General features: G+C 41.1%; 1 protein-coding gene across 1 annotated transcript in view; it reads right to left on the bottom strand.

Annotated features, from left to right (window-relative positions):
* The window catches only part of Nrxn3 (neurexin 3), a 1,580,164-nt gene that overhangs the window by 1,455,457 nt on the left and 104,749 nt on the right, over positions 1-19,958 (bottom strand). Inside the window, 1 exon segment of the mRNA XM_087195138.1 lies at positions 13,329-13,358. Coding sequence (XP_087051264.1) covers positions 13,329-13,358 — 30 coding nt within the window.

The following is a 19,958-nucleotide window of genomic DNA, read 5'->3' as shown; positions in this document are numbered from 1 at the left end:
TATCTTTAAGTAAATATTTTGTCAGACAGCTCCTTGCAAACAAGGTTCTGTTCCAAACACTCGATGTATCCAAACCCACTTGCACCTCATTCATTTAATAATCGTGCCTGTGCTAAAATATAAAATCATCCTAAGGAAATCAAAGTACAGATAAAAAGCATGCCTTATGGTTTTCATTTAAAAGGGCTCCAGAGCATGGGGGACCAGGTCTCTTTCAGTTCTATGGTCTTCACTCTGCGACATTACCATAAAGCTTAGGAAATGAGCTATTACACACCATCATCCCTCCTAACAGCTATCACAGAAAATCACACACTCACAAAGCAGCATTAATTGTCAGAATTAGCAACCATTTAAAAGGCAGCTGTTCTTTCACTCTTAAATAGGCTCCAAATTTCAGATTTTCTCCCAGTATTGGCCACTTGATCTATTGCTCTTACACACACATGCACACACAATGGATCCTTAGTCAAATGAATTTTCTAAAACCATCCACAAAAAAATATTGTTTATTAAGCAACATTTTTCACCCCAATACTTGCCTTCATTGCTACAATCTGCTGGAAGGCTTCCAACCTATGCAGAAGCACTTTTCAAAGCTCCAGGTGGAAGGGCTCTCTCTGTTTTGTGTGTGTGTTGGGGGGGGGGGAGTGCGGAGAGGAATGAGCAGTATCTCTTTAAGAGTCAACAGTAAATTAACTTGCCTATATGAGTGAAATAATTAGCAGTTAGTAGCTTATTAAAAGGATGGCAAAGGCCAAGCTGCCATCTGGGATCTCCAGTTTCTTGTGATTGCTATTATGTCAAGATGTGCAAGTTGCATTAGCTTTCATGTCACTGCGCCTGCCCTTACTTTACATGTAAATTTTAATGAAAGATGCGGCACTTTTAAAACCAGACATCCATCAGAAAGTCTTATTAGTCTGGCTTTTTACAAAGCATATGGTCTTTTCCACCTCTGCTGTTCTACTCACCACTAAATGGCTAAGGAAAAAAAAAGAAGAAAACCCAATGATATCAATTAAGTATTCTCTTTGTGCAGAGAGAAACCTGAGCATCAAACACAGGGCAAAGCTCCCTCACAAGAGAGCAACAGTTTTGCCTCTATTTACACACAAGTGAAGACCACAATGCCTCCATCTCTCCCAAGGTTAATCCTTCTTAACAAAAGCAAAAGGAAGCAAGAACCTGCCTGTTGATTGTTTCATGAATATACAAGGTTTTGAGGGAGAATGAATGTAGAGTATATATTAAAAATAAATGGCAGAAAGTTCATATCTCAGTCTGGATGGTATTTACATGGGTATAGATTTTTTAAACTTTAAGCTGTATATGCAATAGCATGAATTTTACTACTGTGTGCTATCCCTCACTGAAGATAAATAATGAGCAACTGAAAAATTCCCTCCATGTTCACACACAGAGCAAATGCTCTTCTCTGATCTGAGAATTTAGAGGCTTGGTGATTTGACTAAATGCATTATTTCCTAACAGTTTGTCTTTAATATAAAAACTTAATGTTAAAACTGTAATAAGTTAAAAACAGGATGTATTTAAGCCTTTTCTTCTTTCTAGAAAAGATGCTTATTTAAAAGCAAACTCCCTTCTACTGTCATTGGCATGGCATCAGAGGGCCAGGAACACAAAGCACATTGTCTCCCTTAGTCCTGTGTAGTTAGCACCCAGCAGATCCCTGGGACTCCATCAATGCTTGGATGCTGAGTAAACATTGCTTTTTTAATGATAAAGCAGAGACTGTGCTAAATTCAGATACATATCACCCTGTTATCTATTATTTTCAGTACACCTGCAAATGGAAGCTACGTATAAGAACATGATACACCACCATGAACTTATTAATACTTGGACAAAAAGGACCTACACCCAGACAGACACATGGACAGTTCCCTGCACACGAGAAACAGACCATGGCAGATATGCACCTAAGCCTATAAGAAAATGTACTGTGCTTATTCTCTTACTATTTTGAATGTCTTTCCATCAGGCAATTCTTTGGAATTCTTTAAAAATGAGATATAGCACCAGGGATTTAGCTCAATGGTTCTGGTGCCTGCCTCTAAAGCGCAAGGTCCCAAATTCGATCCCTGGTACCATAAAAAAAAACAAAAAAACAGAGAGATATCATAAAGATATACAATTTAATTCAAAACATCCTTTACCTGCAGATGCTATCAAATGTACAGTTTAAAATTATATATCCCCTAAGATTAGTCAATTTGATTTAGTGAGCAAAGGTCTATACAAATAGTTTGCTCTTCATACCTTAGAGAAAAAAGTGTTTTATGATATTTATATACAGACATAAATTATAATTGATAACAGTTGTCAATAAATCCAAATTGATAGTTGAGGAAACAGACATGTTGCATAGAAATCTGTGAAATAGTTTCTTTTATATATTAAATTGAATTAAAAATTAAATTAAATTAAATTAAAATTGAAACATTCTATTGATATAGTGTACATTTTATTAATAAATCTACTGTTCAGATTTGCAGTTTTTAAATGATCCAAAGAACAACCATGCAAAATAGTGTCTTCATATCCAATAAAATTTTTGAACAGGAAAAGAAAAATTTTTTCATATTTTAAAACTCCATTTTAAAAACATCAATGCCAAAAATACAGAGCTGCTAAAATTGGCAATTTACATTTTATGTTTAAAATAAATCTATCTTTCCCCCAAAAGACTTTCAAAACATTAGAAGAAAAAACTATGAAAAATAGGCTTCTTTTTAAAAAAAGAGATTTTTATTCATTGTTAAGAGGACAAATCAGTGCTGGATGAGAAACAGATGACACAAGAGATGGAAATGTAATATTGCCCCTATTTTATTATAATTAGATATTTATAGAGCACAGATGAGTTTATTTTCATAATTAGTAGCTGGCATTGCATTTACTAATTTACATAAACAGTTGGCTATCAGGCAGTAACTTATTTGCAGGGCTCTTGAGTCCTAGCAGGAACAAGAGGGGGCTCAACTCCTCAAATCAACTTTCTTAATGTTATTACCAGCAAAATATGATCAACATGAAATCATGTCCAAGTTCATGTTGCTTGATTGTATCTTTCTAGTTTGGCCAGTGTTGATTAGTTCAGCATCAGACAGACAATGACCAAATCCACACAGCAAAAACACATATAAATAAGTCAAAGGGGGCCTCTTTATTCTAAAGGACTAGAATAGATGACAGGGTCAACTATCTAGTCCAGTAACTAAAGACTTCAGTAGAGTAAAAGGACAAAGGAATTTAATGCCCCCAGCTTCTTGTATTATTTAAAAATCATGCCTGCTTGGGGGAAGTATTGAAGATGTCACTTCATTTCCTAGTCATTCTCAGCACTCACCACACCCTCCCTATGTAGGCCCACACCACCAAGCAAAATCAACTTCACCCAACACACGGATCTGGCACTGTCAGTCACAGTAAGGATAAGAATACCTCATGCTCTCACTGAACCTGCTGGCAGCTTTGGAGGCTTTTGTGTGATTTCTTTGCCACTAGAACCGGGTCTACACTCAAGCAACCATGTCGAAGGGACCTGCAGTTGGCATTGATCTTGGCACCACCTACTGCTGTGTGGGTGTCTTCCAGTATGTGAAGGTGGAGATAATCGCCAATGATCAGGGAAACTGAACCACCCCAAGTTATGTCGCTTTCACCAACACCGAATGACTGATTGGAGATACTGCAAAAAATCAAGTAGCAATGAACCCCACCAACACAGTTTTTGATGCCAAGCATCTGACTGGACGAAGATTTAATGATGGTGTAGTCCAGTCCAATATGAAGCAATGGCCCTTCATGGTGGTGAATGATGGAGGCAGACCCAAAGTTCAGCTCAAATACATAGGAGAGACAAAGAGCTTCTATCCAGAAGAAGTATCTTCTATGGTGCTGACAAAGATGAAGGAAATTACCAAAGCTTATCTTGGGAAGACTGTTAGCAATGCTGTGGTTACAGTGCCAGCCTACTTTAATGACTCTCAGCATCAAGCAACCAAAGATGCTGGAACTATTGCTGGTCTTAATGTACTTAGAATTATCAGTGAGCCAACAGCTGCTGTTATTGCTTATGGCAAAAAAAAAGGTTGGAGCTGAAAGAAATGTGCTGATTTTTGATTTAGGAGGTGGCACTTCTGATGTGTCAACCCTCACTATTGAAGATGGAATCTTTGAGGTGAAATCTACAGCTGGAGACACCCACTTAAGTGGAGAAGACTTTGCCAACCGAATGGTCAACCATTTTATTGCTGAGGTCAAGCACAAGCATAAGAAAGACATCAGTGAGAACAAGAGAGCTGTTCGCCATCTCCACACCGCATGTGAATGAGCTAAGAGAACCCTCTCTTCTAGCACCCAAGCCAGTACTGCGATTGATTCCCTCTGTGAAGTAATCAACTTCTATACCTCCATTACTTGTACTCGATTTGAAGAGTTGAATGCTGATCTGTTCCGTGGCACTCTGGACCCTGTAGAGAAGGTTCTTCGAGATGCCAAACTGGACAAGTCACAAATCCATTACATTGTCCTGGTGGGTGGTTCTACCTGTACCCCTAATATCCAGAAGCTTCTACAAGATTTCTTCAATGGAAAAGAATTGAATAAGAGCATCAACCCTGATGAGGCTGTTCCTTATGGTCCAACTGTTCAGGCAGCCATTCTGTCTGGAGACAAGTCTGAAAATGTTCAAGATTTGCTGCTCTTGGATGTCACTCCTCTTTCCCTTAGTATTGAAACTGCTGGTGGAGTCATGCCAGTCCTCATCAAAAGCAATACTACCATTCCTACCAAGCAGACACAGACTTTCACTACCTACTCTGACATCCAGCCTGGTGTGCTTATTTAGGCACATGAAGGTGAGCGTGCCATGACTAAGGATACCAACCTGCTTGTCAAGTTTGAACTCACAGGCATACCTCCTGCACCCCATGGTGTTCCTCAGATTGAGATCACCTTTGATACTGATGCCAATGGCATCCTCAATGTCTCTGCTGTTGACAAGAGTACAGGGAAAGAAAACAAGGTTACCATCACTAATGGCAAGGGCCATTTGAGCAAGGAGGACTTAGAGCACATGGTCCAGGAAGCACAGAAGTACAAAGCTGAAGATGAGAAGCAGAGAGATAAGGTGTCCTCCAAGAATTCGCTGGAGTCCTATGTTTTCAATATGAAAGCAACTCTTGAAGATGAGAAACTTCAGGGCAAGATCAATGATGAAAATAAACAGAAGATTCTTGATAAGTGTAATGAAATCATCAACTGGCTGGATAAGAATCAGACTGCAGAGAAGGAAGAATTTGAACATCAGCAGAAGGAACTGGAGAAAGCCTGCAATCCCATCATTACCAAGCTGTACCAGAGTGCAGGTGGCATGCCTGGAGGAATGTCTGGGGGCTTCCCTGGTGGGGGAGCTCCTCCTTCTGCTGGTGCTTCCTCAGGGTCTACCACTGAAGAGGTTGATTAAGCCAATCCTAAGGATAGATTTAGCATTGTTCCACACAGTAAAATATTGAAGGACCTAAATTTGTAGCAAATTCTGTGGCAGTTGTTAAAGTTTAACTGCTACAGTAAAGTACTGGGCATTCTCAATACTTGAACATGGAACATGTGCACAGGGAAAAGATAACATTGCACTTTATAAGGACTGTATTATAAGTGGAAACCCATTGTCTTCAATAAAAGTATTTAAAATTGGGGGAAAAAAAGGAAGGATACCTCATGGGCTGGGAATTTAGCTCAGTGGTTCTGTTGCCTGCCTGGAAAGCACAAAGTCCTGAGTTTGATCCCCGGTACCAAAAAAAAAAAAAAAAAAAAGAATGCCTTATACCCTGACAAATACTAGGGGCAAAGAGAAAATGAACTTGCTTCCAGAGACCATCCCTCTATTGACATCTAGCAAAAAATCTTGGAAAAATGTTTTACTCTACCTTCTTTCCTAAGTCAAAGGTCATACCTTACGGTTCATGGGTTAATTCATTTGGTACCTACCAATTCATTTGGTACATACCTATGCATCTGGGTATATGTACTCATACAAGTCTACATTTGTCATCTGCATTTGCTTCTGCAACCTTTGCTTCGAGTCCAGTTGTAAGGGAAAGTATTTGGTCACCTGGCCCAGAATAGGCAACCCTCAAATGAACAAGAAAAAAGGAGATGGGACCCTATACACACAGTCAAAATTTAAACCAAAGCTGTAAAAATTAAGTCCAAAAGCTGACCAGTATATTTGCTGAAGAACTCTTCTGGTCAGCCATTTCTGGTCTCACTTGTTTTTGGCCATGTGCTGCTTAATGGCCTCCTGAATACAGTGGCTATCATTCCAGACTAAACATCCTTCTTAGCTTTGTAGATTTGACTTCACAATTCTTTGTGCTGTGGGTTTACTATTTTGTCACTCAGCTTTAAAAGGATGACAAAATCTGAGGCACATTTATTTTTTTCTCTGCCAAGGTCCTAAGAATCAATCCCAGACCACAGCCATTTTTACTCTGGTGTAATCTGTAACCACTTACACCTCGACACATGTCACATGCACACTCAGAAGGGAGGGAACTGGAGCCGGAACATCTGGTCTCTGGCTTCATTGCACAAACCTTGGGGGTTCCTTTGCCCAGTGGGTTGGGATAATAAGAATACTGTCGTAGGGTGCCGGTTGGTAAGTAGCATGACCCCATTAACATCACTGATGAAAAATGAAATCCAATCTATCCCTCCCCATATAACTAAAACCAATTGTTTAGTTCAGTTAAACATTACTGAAGTCTAGGAGCATCCATCAAACACAGCTTTGGACCAAGCACTCAGTTCATGCAGTATGGGTGACATTAATGACCAAGGCTCAGCCTCCATCCTTTTTTGTGCAGACATGATGATTAAAATACATGAATAAATCTGGTACAGTTTGGTGCAGGCCCTTTACAGCACAAGGCCAAAGCCCTAGGAGGCTCTGACTTCCAAGCATGATAAGAGGAAGAAGCATATTTAAGGACAGTCATGAAAGCACAGAGCTTGAGCAAAACCCCAAAACATAGTGCGGATTCACACAGGGCAGCTGGAGGCTTTAGAAGACTGGAGGGCTAGCAAGGGTGATAAGGAAGAGTAGGTCACAGGGTCATAAAACATAAAGCAGGGAGGGCCCATGGACAATTACACAATGAGACACCACCAACAGCTTCTGAGCAGATGAGCTATGTGATCTGATTTACTTTTGTTTGTTTCATTTCCACTTTTAGCAAGATTGATAGCTGAGTAAGGAGAACTAGAGATTTTTTTAGTCCCTTCCACATAAAACACAGTAGACACATCTGGTTATTAACAGGTGAATATATTTGTCTTCAGCATACTTGCAATCTAATAGACAGGAATGGCTCAATTCCCAAAAAACTTTAATATAACTTGTTAGATATGTGCAGGGAAAGCTCAACTCTGCAATGGAGCACTGAAGGATAGCATTAGGTAGATAATGATTTCTATGTACAATTTCAATAGTCAGGAAAAAAGGGGAGGTGGAGCTATTAAAGGGGAGAGAAACAGAACAAGCAAAGCTAGGAGACAAGGAAAGTTGGTAAGATTACTTGGTATCCTGTTTGGTCAGAGCAGCAGTTATCATCTAAGATGAACAGGGAAGGGGATTAAAGGGAAATAGGGTCACACTGGGGAAGGTTTTGGCAGTGAGATAGCTAATCCTATGGCCCACTGATGGATAGCAGACTTCTCACAGTTCTCAGTTACAGGAAAGACTGGGAGACAAGAGGAATAGGGAGGCTAATTAGGACAGGGCAATGACCTAATAAGTACCAGCCAGGAACCAGAGCAGGGTGTTGACTGCAGAGATGGAAAAGACATTCTGAAGGAGAATCTCAACAAGCTCTCTACTGACTCCTCCAATAGCAAGCAGTGTCTGGGTGCCCAGCCTCAGTGATGAGGATGGGTGCCCACTAACAAAAATAGGGACATCAGTAAAGGAAGCTGGTTTGTAGACAGATGGTATAAAGGCTGGCTTTGGACATACTGAGGTGACAGGACTAGGTGACATTTATATGGACATGTATTACAACAAATGCAAGGTGGCAGGCTGGAACTGAAGACAGATCAATGCCCAGGAGGTAGCTAGGAGGCATATACACAGAGGTCATTCTTGGAGCCAAGGATAGAGCAGTGTTTAGGAGCTCAGACTCTAGGTTTGATTTCCACATGCCTTAGGTTATTTAACTCTCTGGGCCTTGTTATCCTAGTTGTATTAAGTGTGATGAGACACACAGAGCCTTCCTTACATGGAGCCCTCCATAAATATTAGCAGCTGCTCACCATGATAGCGGCAGTGACCCAGAGAAAGAAAGATACTTGTGTACAAATCTAAAACTTCTAAAATACCTATTTTAAGGGATATTATAAGGAATTTGGGAAAAAGAGAGAGGCAGACATGCACTGGTTCTAACGCATTATAGACACCAATAGGAGGAGGGACAAGGGACAGTGTCACAGACTTCAGAAAGGCTGAGTCCTGGGCAGATGGTTGATTTTGCATATGAGGAGATCACTGGTAGTCTGTACAGCCAGAGAAGTACCTCTGTAATCATTATTCTTTCTCCTTCCCATTTCCCACCTATGGTGGATTAACTAATGGTCAACTTGTAACACCCAGCTGAATTGAATCAGCATGGTCTGGGCATGGAAGATTCACCTGAGCTTTGTTGTCAATAGCTATAAAAATAGAACTGGAGAAGGAAGATCGTGGGGCTGTTGATTTTATAGGAGAAGCTTGCTGTAGCTGGTCTGATGCGAATTTGGCGATGCTCATCAGAGGAGGAGGTTGGGGCCTTGCTATCATTGGGAATGGCTGCTGTTCTCAACAGGGGAGCTCTGATCTTCACTGTAAACTACACTATGGATCCCTCAGCCTGATGACACAAATCCTTCATCCCACCAGGGTAGGTTTTCTGGCTTCCACCACTGGCCTTTGGGCCTTCCAGGTGCAGATCCTCAACATGGACAAGCGTGAGACATTGCCATGGGCTCTATGCCACTGGCTGACTTATGGAGGAAAATGCCTTAGACTCTAGGCCTTTAGATGGACTTGTGCAAAACACTTCCATGGGATCTAGCCCCTTGGTTGGATTCTTTGGTCTTCTAGTGTGTGGCTAATCTCTTGTGCTCCTCTGTATTTGACTTTTTGGGTAAATACCATAAAATAAAATAATCGTATAAACTATGTGTCTTGTATTAAATGTATTTCCCTTGCCAAAACCCTGACTACAGCATCACCCACTTCCTTCCCAAAGATCCCAACCCATCAATGGGGTAAGGGTGCCCCATGGCAGATTCCCGAGAATGAACCCATCCGGGATTACCATAAAAGCAATAGGCAAACAACCATCCCCAAAGTGGGAAGGACTGAACTGCATCCAAGGCAACCATACATGACTTTGTAAAAATCCAGAAAGCATTAAACTCAAATGAGAGATGACCAGTTCACAGCATTTTTAATGACTTGTCAGCCCCTCCTTTCCTCCCCATCTTACATCAAAATTCCCATCTCCTGCTTTTGTTATTTGCCAATTTTACAAGGAAGCTGCTGCATACAGCTTCTCTGAGATGGGGTTGGAGAATTAGGGAGAAACTGGGGGGAAAGTGGATGGAGATGCATATTTATAATTTATCAATTAACCTCTCCCTTCACTCCCACCCAGCTAATCCAGTTTGAGCTGGTGAGCCAGGTTCTCCGGGCTCGAGCGTCTGACAGCTTTGATTAGCAATGGATGCGTGAACTGTGCTCCCCAAAGGTGTGAAGCAAGGAAAGGCGTGGCTGAGCGCTGGAGCAAGCCCACCAGCACAGCACCTTTCCTCTTCCCTGCCCACCTGGCACAAGGCTGACTTTGTAAATTACAATACTGGATTGCCTCTTTCTTGTCTTCCTCCTTAGTGTCATGCGTTTTTATCCCTAGATTATTCCACACACACACCCCAGTCCCACCCCTCTTAGCCTTTACCCCAGTCAGAAGATTCCAACTCCTCCATATACAGTAAAAACAACACAGAGGAAAAGAAGAGCAATAAATAAATATCCCCCAAATTTCACATTACGTAAAATTACAGGCAAGGCACCAATCCTCTCCTCTTTTTCAACTACCATTCTTCCCTCTCTGATATTCCCCCAAATGCAGTTACTTTCAAATAACAGCAATGAGGGCACATCACTCCCACCTCTGCTGTTGCCTCAAACCACATTCCTGAGAGGACAGCTTAGAATACACAGTACTGAAGTAAAATACATCTTTTCCACACTGTCTGACCAATTCCAGAGTTCCCCATTCCTGCTAGAAACAGTCTGAAATCAAGCATAAGGCTCATGTTGTACCTAGAAAGAGCTGAGTCAACTCTGAGCCACCCCCAAGCACCAGTGCATTGACAAGACATGATAGTCACAGCTTTTTTTTCAGTTGTTGGTAAACAGATCAAATTCTAATGTGGACTGTGTCCATCAGAACCAACATTTCCCCTGACATACATGAGTAATTTAGGAGGCAGATTAATAGTTATTCTGATAAAAATAAAGTGATCTCTACCTTTACTTCTACCTACAAAAATGAAGTAGAGGGTCCAGGTAAGGAGAGGAGGCATGGTGTCCACCATGGAGGCGACGAGAGAAAGCAAGAGAGAGAGGAGAGGAACATCAGCACACTGTGGACACACAGAGACGTGACACACGTAACTCCCCTGACAGCAAGAGCAGCAGCACAGCAACCCCCTGAGAAGGCAGCACAAAAGGAGCACGCAGTGGGAAACTCAAGCAGGCAGGGAACATAGTGACCAGCAGGGCCACTTCCACCAAGTGTGAGCTTCGTCCCATTCATGTCTTTTCCATCCCATCCTTAGAAACATGACATAGTCAGCATGCAAAACACAGCACAGCCACATGGATGTGAAGTTGCATGCACTTAACCAATCTAGCACAGCTAGGAAAAGCCCCCAAGAAGCTAGGCTCTCGTATTTTCCAAAATTAATGTGAGCTGTGATGATCGAGAGTGTAACATAAACACATCAGTGATGCACACACAACATTCACAAATATTTCCACCCATATTTACAGACATCAGCAACAAATTCTGGAGATTCAGTGGGAACCAGACAGAAGCTCCCCTTTTTTATGTGAAGAAATAAAGAGAAGGAAAGGACTGTTGGTAAGAAAAAGAGCACTGATTTTTTAGATAATCATCAGAAGTGCAAGAATGGACAAAAAAAGTAAGAAATGGAAAAAATGAGAGGAAGAGTAATGCAGTCAAAGGGTTGTTTTGAAAAGATTAAACCACAAGTAACAAATTAAAATCTTGGCGGCATCAGTCACCCAGAAGAATTCTGCATCCTTTCTTGAAAACTTCTCTGAAGAGGAATTCACAACATCCATGTCTGTCGTCATGTTTTTCTCTCTCTAGAAGACACCTGACTTATTCCCCTGGGGCATGGTTGTGCCTGAATCTTCTACAAAGGTACAGTTAAAGATAGGGTAAGGTGCAAAATATAGGTTATCCAAAGGCTTTTCATGCCAGTACCGGGATTTAGCCCTCCTGTGCTGCATCAGTGTATCTGGAATAAGCTACATCAAGATCAGGGAAGTCTCCATCAACCTGTCCCATCTGCCATACTCTGCCTATGACATCAGCCATCTGATCTACATAGTACTTTGAGCCACTGTAAAAGCTGGGAGCACTCCTGAAGGGCAGCTGGGAGCATAAGACTGGAGAATATAGAAGGTCCTATGATCAGGACTCTGAGGGCCTGCTTTTTCTAGTATAACTTGTCACCAAAGTTGGGTCATCAAATTCCAGCAATTCATAGGGCTCAGTTCCTCTGTCCTCATAAAGAGCTTACTGCTCAAACTGACTAGGTCAACATCAGACACATCCCCTACTCATACCCCATTTATGGCTACTTGCTGCTGGCACCTGCTTCTATCACGCACCTACAAGGACAGACAGCGTTCATCCAAGCCTCTTCCAGAGCCCCATCTAACACTGGTGAACTCACCTGACCCCTCCCTCTGCTCTATTCTTTGATATCTGCAGGTTTCCTCTTTATGCTGCCTTATCAATTCTGAGTGTTCTCAACTGCTCATCCTCACAGCTACTTGGATGTCATAAACAATCTTCTTTTAGTCCTAGGAGCTTCCTTGATCTGATGATACTTCTCTATACAGCAAAACCATCTGATGGGTCTGCTATAATGGAACAGGGGAAGAGTGCTGCCTACCCTCCCTCCAAGACCAAGGAAAACAGGAATATTTGGAGGTACCCTTCCTCACTCTTTTCTTTGATCCTCCAAAAGAGGCACTAGGTCCCACGTGTATTTTGAAAAGAAACAGATAAGAAACGTAATAGTATAGTCTTCTGGTGGTGGGGCAAGGCAGGTACACCAATCTTGTAATCATCCCAAGGTTCCAAAGAATCACAATAGTCGCAGTTGAACAATGAAAGAAAAGACAGTTTTAAGTAGGCTCAGTTCTCAAATCCTGATTTGCGCTGATAATGTGGAAAAATTTTATTTGGGAGAAAAAGGCTTCATTCACGGCCCACCCCATGCTTAGCTGAGCTGAATTTCCTGCACAGTTCCTTCCCTGCATATTTGAATATTTGAGGTTGCAGATGCTGAATTCACAAATCTTTATATGCAACTTTCTTCAGGGTGTATAATGAGTTAGAATCCTGCCATGAGGACATTAGCATGTTCTTTCGGCGATTTTTGCTTTTATATGAAACTGAAAACAAACCCCCAAGGGCTTCTTCCTCTGAGGGGGCAGGGGGAGATATGCAAAAACGTCAATAAGATGGGCAGTGGAATGGAGGGGAAGACAAAAAGCAAACCTTTACCCAGAGTGAAATTCAGGGAGAGGCCCAGCTCCTCTCCCCCAACCTGGGGCCCAGCCTGGGGCCTGAGGAGGAGCAGGAGGAAGTTAACCGCCTGGTTGCTCTGAAATTAGCTTCATTCACCCCCATTATTGACGCGTCATGCCTTGTTTCATGCTTCCCTCTTGGAGGCCGCCCAGCAGGGCCAGCGCCTGGGATGACAAATGGCGTCAGAGAATGGAGAAGCCAGGGGGAGGAGCGGGTGGGACACTAGGATGCATCAGGCAAGGTGCCCCCCCCCCCATAGCAGGGCAGCCCTGCTCCCAGCCTGGCCCACACCAGGACGGACAGGCAGCGGGTGGCCTGCCAGCGAAGAGGAGGAGGCTCGGAGTGACCAGCGAGAGGCACAAAGGCAAGCAGTTCAGCAGCGGCAGGGCACAAACACAAGTCACCTACCTTGTTCACTCATCATGAGGTGGGAGAGTCCTTGAGGAAGGAGAAGAAGAGAGAAGAGAACAGGGGGAAAGGACGGGGAGAAAAGAAAGAAGACAAAGTTAAAATCCCAAATGGAATGCAATCTTCTCTTAATTCTTTTGAGTAGAAGCCGGTGTGTGGCAAGGGCCCACGTACAGACCACACGCTCAGAGCACACACCAAAGCTAAAGTACCCTAGGGCTAACAAGGAGAGCTTTTGCGTTTCCATTTTCGTTTTTTTAACCATTGTTCTATGCAATTGGTAAGATTTGTGATAGATCTTTTAAGATTAGGTCCCTGAGGAGAAAACTCTGATGCCAGGCAAAGTAAGTTTCTTTCTTTCTTTCTTTCAAATTACAGTACTTGAAACAGTAATTAATACATGGTCACTGTAAAAACCTGGGGAAATTCAGAAAAATGAAAAGAAAAAAACCAACCAGTTGTAATCTCAGTATCCAGAGATTATCATCTTTTTTTTTCTAGATACAGTATTGTTTTCTACATAAACTGAATTCTGTTGAACATACCAGATAAGCTCTTGCTCACGAAAGGTGCTCAGACAACCTAAAACTGTCTCTCCTTCCCACTTCTTCTGTTTACCTAGAAAATCCACCATGCTTGGTCAGGAAGCCCCAGTCCAGCCCTGAATGGGTTAAAAAAGATCCAAAGACAAAATTAAGGAAAATAACACAATCTGTGGCTATGTTCTTCTGGAAGGTAAATAAAGCTATTACAAGCTCCTTCAAGAGAAATGTAAGCTCTGATAGATTTATTAAAAGTAAAGATTTCCAACAATAACCATTTGCTCTTGTATTACTTCATTATTGTTGTTATGTTGTTGTTATATTTGTTCTTGTATCCCTTCTATTATCTATTTTACAAAATCTAGATCACTCCAGAGAATCTTAACACAGAGCAAAATTCAGGATACATGGAGATTATTAAAGGAGAAAAAACTCTGGAGTATGGAAATCTGTAAATATTTTTGGAGATTACTAGAGATTTAGAAAAGTAATCAGAGGCAAAATATAGGTCAAGCAGCTGACTTTTCAAAGATCAGTGATGTATTAAATACATAGATACACATACCATAAATGTCATAGTCTATTTTTAAATGAATTTCATTAAAAATCATAATCATATTTGAAATGCAAAGTCCTAGCACTCATTGCTCTAGGACTAGAATTGATTCTCATTGGAGCTTAGAATCATGCCAAAGTGAGTCATTCTCATGACTTGTTTTATTTAAAAAATAAATTTGAGGTCTTTCTTGATTTAGAGGAGGTGGGATAGTAGACAGAAAGAAAAGGCCTTAGATTTGGCTAAGAGACAACGTCACAGAAATAACTATTCTTCAAATGCCTGATTTTTCTGGAGCAAGTTATAGCCTTCAGGTATCCCAGCTGAGAATACTAAGAAGAAGGGATATGGGGCAGGCAGGTGAGGTCTGTGGGAAGTGGAAAGAGAAAAGAATAGACATAAGAATTCAGTAGACAATCATTCACTAGAGCATCATTGGCTTTAAAAAATGAGAATAAGGAAGATCCAAAAAGAAATAGGGTGGGTGGGCAAATATTTTACATCTGAGATTAAAGGTGCTTGGATGAGTGGAAACTACAGGAAAGAGTCTATTTGACCCAGATAAATACTTTCCAAAGTTACCAAATGAAAGACAAGAAGGACACTTGGTGGTAAGGGGTATGCAGGTCATGGAGAAAGCTCTACAGTTGGCCTTCAGCTTCTGTGCTTCCCAAAATTTATTTCCCTGGTGACAAGCATCAGGCAACTGGGGACACTCACTGAAAATGAAGGTGCTGGGCTCCAACCCAGACAGAATGAGTCACAATCTTGGGGAGGAGTTGGGCAAGCTCTGAATTTTAAATAAGTTGCCCAAGTGAATCCCAAGCTCACTGAAACTTGAGAGCTCCACCTTTAGAATGGCACATAAATCAAATTTAGGTAAATTAAATTCTATGCTAAATGCACCGAGAGGAATTGGATATTTAATGGAACCCTGCAGTGGATCCTTTTGTGAAAAGAAGAATCCTTTTAAAATGCAAATATCCTACCACCTGTGTTTTTAAAATTAAAATATGTCCTTATCGGGTTTTATTAAACTACATATGTAGTTGTAGTGTTGCCACTCAAGTAAAATGTCGTCTTCTTCTATCTTCTTCAACTTCTAAAAGCTTTACATTGAAGTATTAAGTCAGGAATGCAGATCTGAGATCCTCATGTCAAAACTTCAGTTTTGCAGGCAATAAAGCAAAAAATGGACATGAGTAAGTACAGAAAACTGTATGGGGAAGGGAGGAACTATGTAACCATAATATTGCTTGAGATTTGTTTTGCTTTTTGTGAAGGAAATTCTATTCCACTTTCAAAAACTTTCGTGTCAGCATCTTTTCATGTATAAACCTATTCTCATAGCTTTTAGAGTTAAGAATTGAACATTCAGAAATCCTGTTTCTCCTCTTATCTAAAACACTCCTATTTGGTGCTACAAATCTCAGGTCCCAAATGATGAAGAAAAGAACTAACAACCAATCAAGCAAACAAATCAACTGCCAACTATATGTGAAGGCTGAGCAAGGCAGAGAGGATATAAGTACAGAAAAACATCCGTGATCTCTGAGAAACTAGAGCTCAACTAAGTAGGGGCCCATGTGTTTATATTTACACAAACACATGTATGACATATATACCAGTACCTGACCATGAAGCATGGGTTAAGATGAAGGACTCCAGAGCTGGGTTTGCATTCAATCTCTGCTTCTTTCTAGTTTGTGACCCTGGGAAATTTGCTAAACATTTCTGAACTTTGATTTTCCTGTCTTTAAAATGTGGATAAGAATGTCTATTTCAGGGGCCAGGGATTTAGCTCAGTGGTTTTGCTACCTGCTGCGCAAGCGCAAGGACCCGAGTTCAATCCCTGGTACCAAAAAAACAAAACAAAACAAAACAAAAAAAAGAATGACTACTTCACACATTGTTTTGAGGATTAAATACATTAATATATGTAAGTCTGGGCCGGCACAGAGCTGGGTAAGAGCTCCATAAAGTGTGTTATTATTTACATTATGCTATGAAAATACACTGATGTATTTTATTAGGTATTAGGTAATACCTAATTAGACAATAGGTATTACAGTGCCCAACACAAAGCAGGTAGGTGCCCAGTATGTATTTGATGGTTGAATGAGGAATTGATAAGTGTCAAATAATGAATTCAGACAATAAGGCTAGTAGGGGTTAAGAGAAAGGGTCTTTGGTGCTCAGGAAATGTTTCTGGAAGTCAGAGAGAATTTAAACAGGCCTTGGAAGATGGTGGGCATCTTAGGTCCCAGGCTCATCAACTCCCAAGACCACAAAGTGCATTTGTAAAACTCTCCTGTTCAACTTTTCTGAAACAAATAGGGTACTACCAGGTACGTGGTAGGTATGTAATAGCATGCTATACAGACAAAGGCATTAATACATATAAATAGCCATATCAAGAAGAAGTGAAAGATTATCCTAAGGACCAGATTATGGAGGCATTGAGTTTCAAGGCTGAGGAAACTGGACTTAATCTTGCAGCTGATGGGAAATACTGAGGGTTCATGAGCAAGAGAATGACCTGGGAGAAATACTTTTGCAATAGTGTGGACAGGATGGATTGGAGGGAAAGAGATGAAGCTAGAAAGATCAGTCATAGGCAAAGGGGCCAAATGAGCATCATGGCAGTGAGAAGAGAGAGAAAAGGAGGATTCACCAAGATTTAAGGATGGATAAGATGCTTTAGGGGAGGGCTTGATGGAAGACAATGTACTAAGAAGTGGGATGGGATGAGATGGATTTGGAGAGAGGTTAATGAGTTCTGGTTTAGGCATGATGAGTTGAAGAGAAAGAAGAATCGCCCAAACAAAAATGTCCAGTGTGCATTTAACTAACATTATAGGACTATGGTCTGAACAGGAGTCAAAATGAACATAAGAACTTATCACATTCCCTTTATGGAAAAGGTCAATGGTCAGGTAAACCAATTAAGTCTCAAAGGAATGAGGCTGTAGCTCTGAGTTGTAACTGGGAAGGATGGAAAAATATTAAGATATCATGGAGATTTTTCTCAAACATATTTAATATTAAAATACTTTGATATTATAAGAGGAAAATGGAAGTAAACAGCTTTCCAACATAAATTAGAGAAAATAATGGTCAAAAAATCTTGAACGTAGAAGGATACAATTAGCAGGAAAAGAAGCAGAATTTATCCTGGATATGTGTTATGTGTGTGGTTGATGAGAAAGGAGTTAAAATAAAATGGATCTTCTAGAAAGTCAACCTCAGAAGCAGTCAACATGCATGCACACCAGTACCCCCACCAGCCCACACTACCAACCCCAGGACCAGCACCCTGGCTGGGTGTGAAGTTCAGCATTTATTCTGGCACTGATGGTCTAGGGCTTCCAAAAAAAATAAGGCATGAACTGGACCGGGAACTCATAGAAGCAAAGAGGACCATATCTTTCCAAAGCAATCTGACCATGGGCTCAAGATCTGAACAGATTCTTAACTAGGACTCAAAATTTATGCCCCCAAAAGTTCACCTAAGGCTAGGTATAGTCTGATGGTCTTTTTCTAGGCAGAAAATTAAGAATTGCCAGCAAAGAATTCTTTTAGGACTACAATGTTTCTTTCTGAAAATAATGAAGGAGGAGGAGGAAGAGGAGGGGGGAGGAGGAAGAGAAGTAGAGAAGGAGGGGGAGGAGAGGAGGAAGAGTAAGAGGAAGGGAGGAGAAAGAGGAAGGGGAAGGAGGAAGAAGGGGGAGGAGAGGGAGTTGGGAAGGAGGAGGAGGAAAGCAACTGAAGTGTCTACTTTCTAATGTCACATACTGACAAAGTACTAGCTTAACTGATCCTGACAATTCTGGATACTACCAGGGTATCCAATAGTTTTGAACTTTCCTCCTTCCTTCCTAGGCTATATTCCACCATTCTTGTGCCTATTTGTGATTATCTGAATGCATTCAGGAACAAGATGAGAAAGGGATCACCAATAGATAAGATCTGCAAAGTTGAAATTGCCTTAGAACAGACTGCAAATCATATGTAAAATATATGCAAAATATACGCATGGCTCTCTAAACTGTTACACCCTTCAGGAAAATCCCCATGGAAATAGCTGCTTTTGCAGCTCAGGAAAATGGAAATGGCTATGAAAGCAAAGTCATTTGTAAGCAGCTGTGGCCATCATGAAGCCTGTCACGAGAATGAGTAATACAGAGAATAGGAACCATTTACTGAAGCAAGCAAGAGAAAGATGCAATGTTCAGGAAGCAGGCCAGAAGCTGAAGCTCTCCATCATTTAAGCTAATACCTAATACCCCCAGCCTGTGCTCTCCTGCCCACCTCAGATGATTTTTACTTCATCCTTCCTTCCTTCACCCTGGCTGGGTAACTGGAAAAAGCATTTCATGGAAGAAAAGGGTAGGGGGAAGATTCAGGGGAAAAAAGTTATCTCTGCCAAGACTTTTATTTCATTCACTTTCAGGGTAGCTTTTATCCCAGCTTTTAAAAAATTCACATATATCATCTCTCTTTTCCATACCAAAGTAGAGAAATTAAATGTCACTAATTGCTCAAGTGCCAACATTGAATTCTTATGAAGCCACACAGACTTTTTAAAAGAGTAATTACATAAAAATCAGAAGATGATAGAGACATTCATTCACCTGGTGTTTCTGGAAAAACTAAGATGTAAAGATTGGTAAGGGGAGAAGCCAAGGGGATCCTGTCTGCAGGGTGATCAGGAATTAGGAAGAGAAAAGGGGAAAGAATCTCATGTTCAGATTTGCATTTTAAAGAAGGAAGCAGCTTAACGTGTATTTCATGAAAAACATGAAATTTTTCCTTTCCTGGGTCACTTCTTGGAGTTATTAAACTAGTTCCCTCTTTAAAATGCAATCTGGACAAAGACACACTCAGACTCTTTAGCCATTGACATTACCTTGTGGGAAAGACCATCAGAACAGTGAAATTAAAGACAGGGGTCCAGCACAGGGGCTTCTGAACAGAGGGCAAGAAGCAGTGAGCCTAGTGTCATGGGCAGTGAGCAGTCACAGAGATTGAAGAAAAGAATGCTTGAACAGAAGGGCAAAGGCCTGAAGGAAACCTCTACCAAGGGCTTCATCCTTGCTAGGCAAAGTGCTCTGCCATGGAGGTATATCACCAGCTCCTGAGCCCAGAATTTTGCCCCAGATCAGCCCAAACTGCATTATCATTATGGACTGTACCTTCCTTTTCTAACAAGGGCTCACCAGCATCTTACAGCAGAGCGGAGATCTGTCATATAATCAATGGTTTGGCTGATTCAAACAGCATTCATAGCATAGTGTCTAGATGTTGTGATGACTCATAGCTCGGAGAAATTACTAATTTGTTAGCTACTAGAAAGGGGCTCAAAAAGTAAAATTTAATTGTAATGGACAAAAGTAAATTACAGTACTTCAGCACAATACCCTACACCAATGTCCCCCAGATAAAAAAGCTCAATAGTCCTTCATTAGCACTGTGAAACCAGGGCTTTGTTTCACAGGATGGTACTCTGTACTAGGAGGGGCATAAATCAGG

Source organism: Heterocephalus glaber, unplaced genomic scaffold (genome assembly GCF_053883595.1).
Source record: "Heterocephalus glaber isolate CG9 unplaced genomic scaffold, H.glaber_assembly_v1.0 deba00001608, whole genome shotgun sequence".
Taxonomy (NCBI): domain Eukaryota; kingdom Metazoa; phylum Chordata; class Mammalia; order Rodentia; family Bathyergidae; genus Heterocephalus; species Heterocephalus glaber.
Note: the sequence above shows the minus strand (reverse complement) of the source record. Positions and strands in the feature narration are given on the sequence as shown.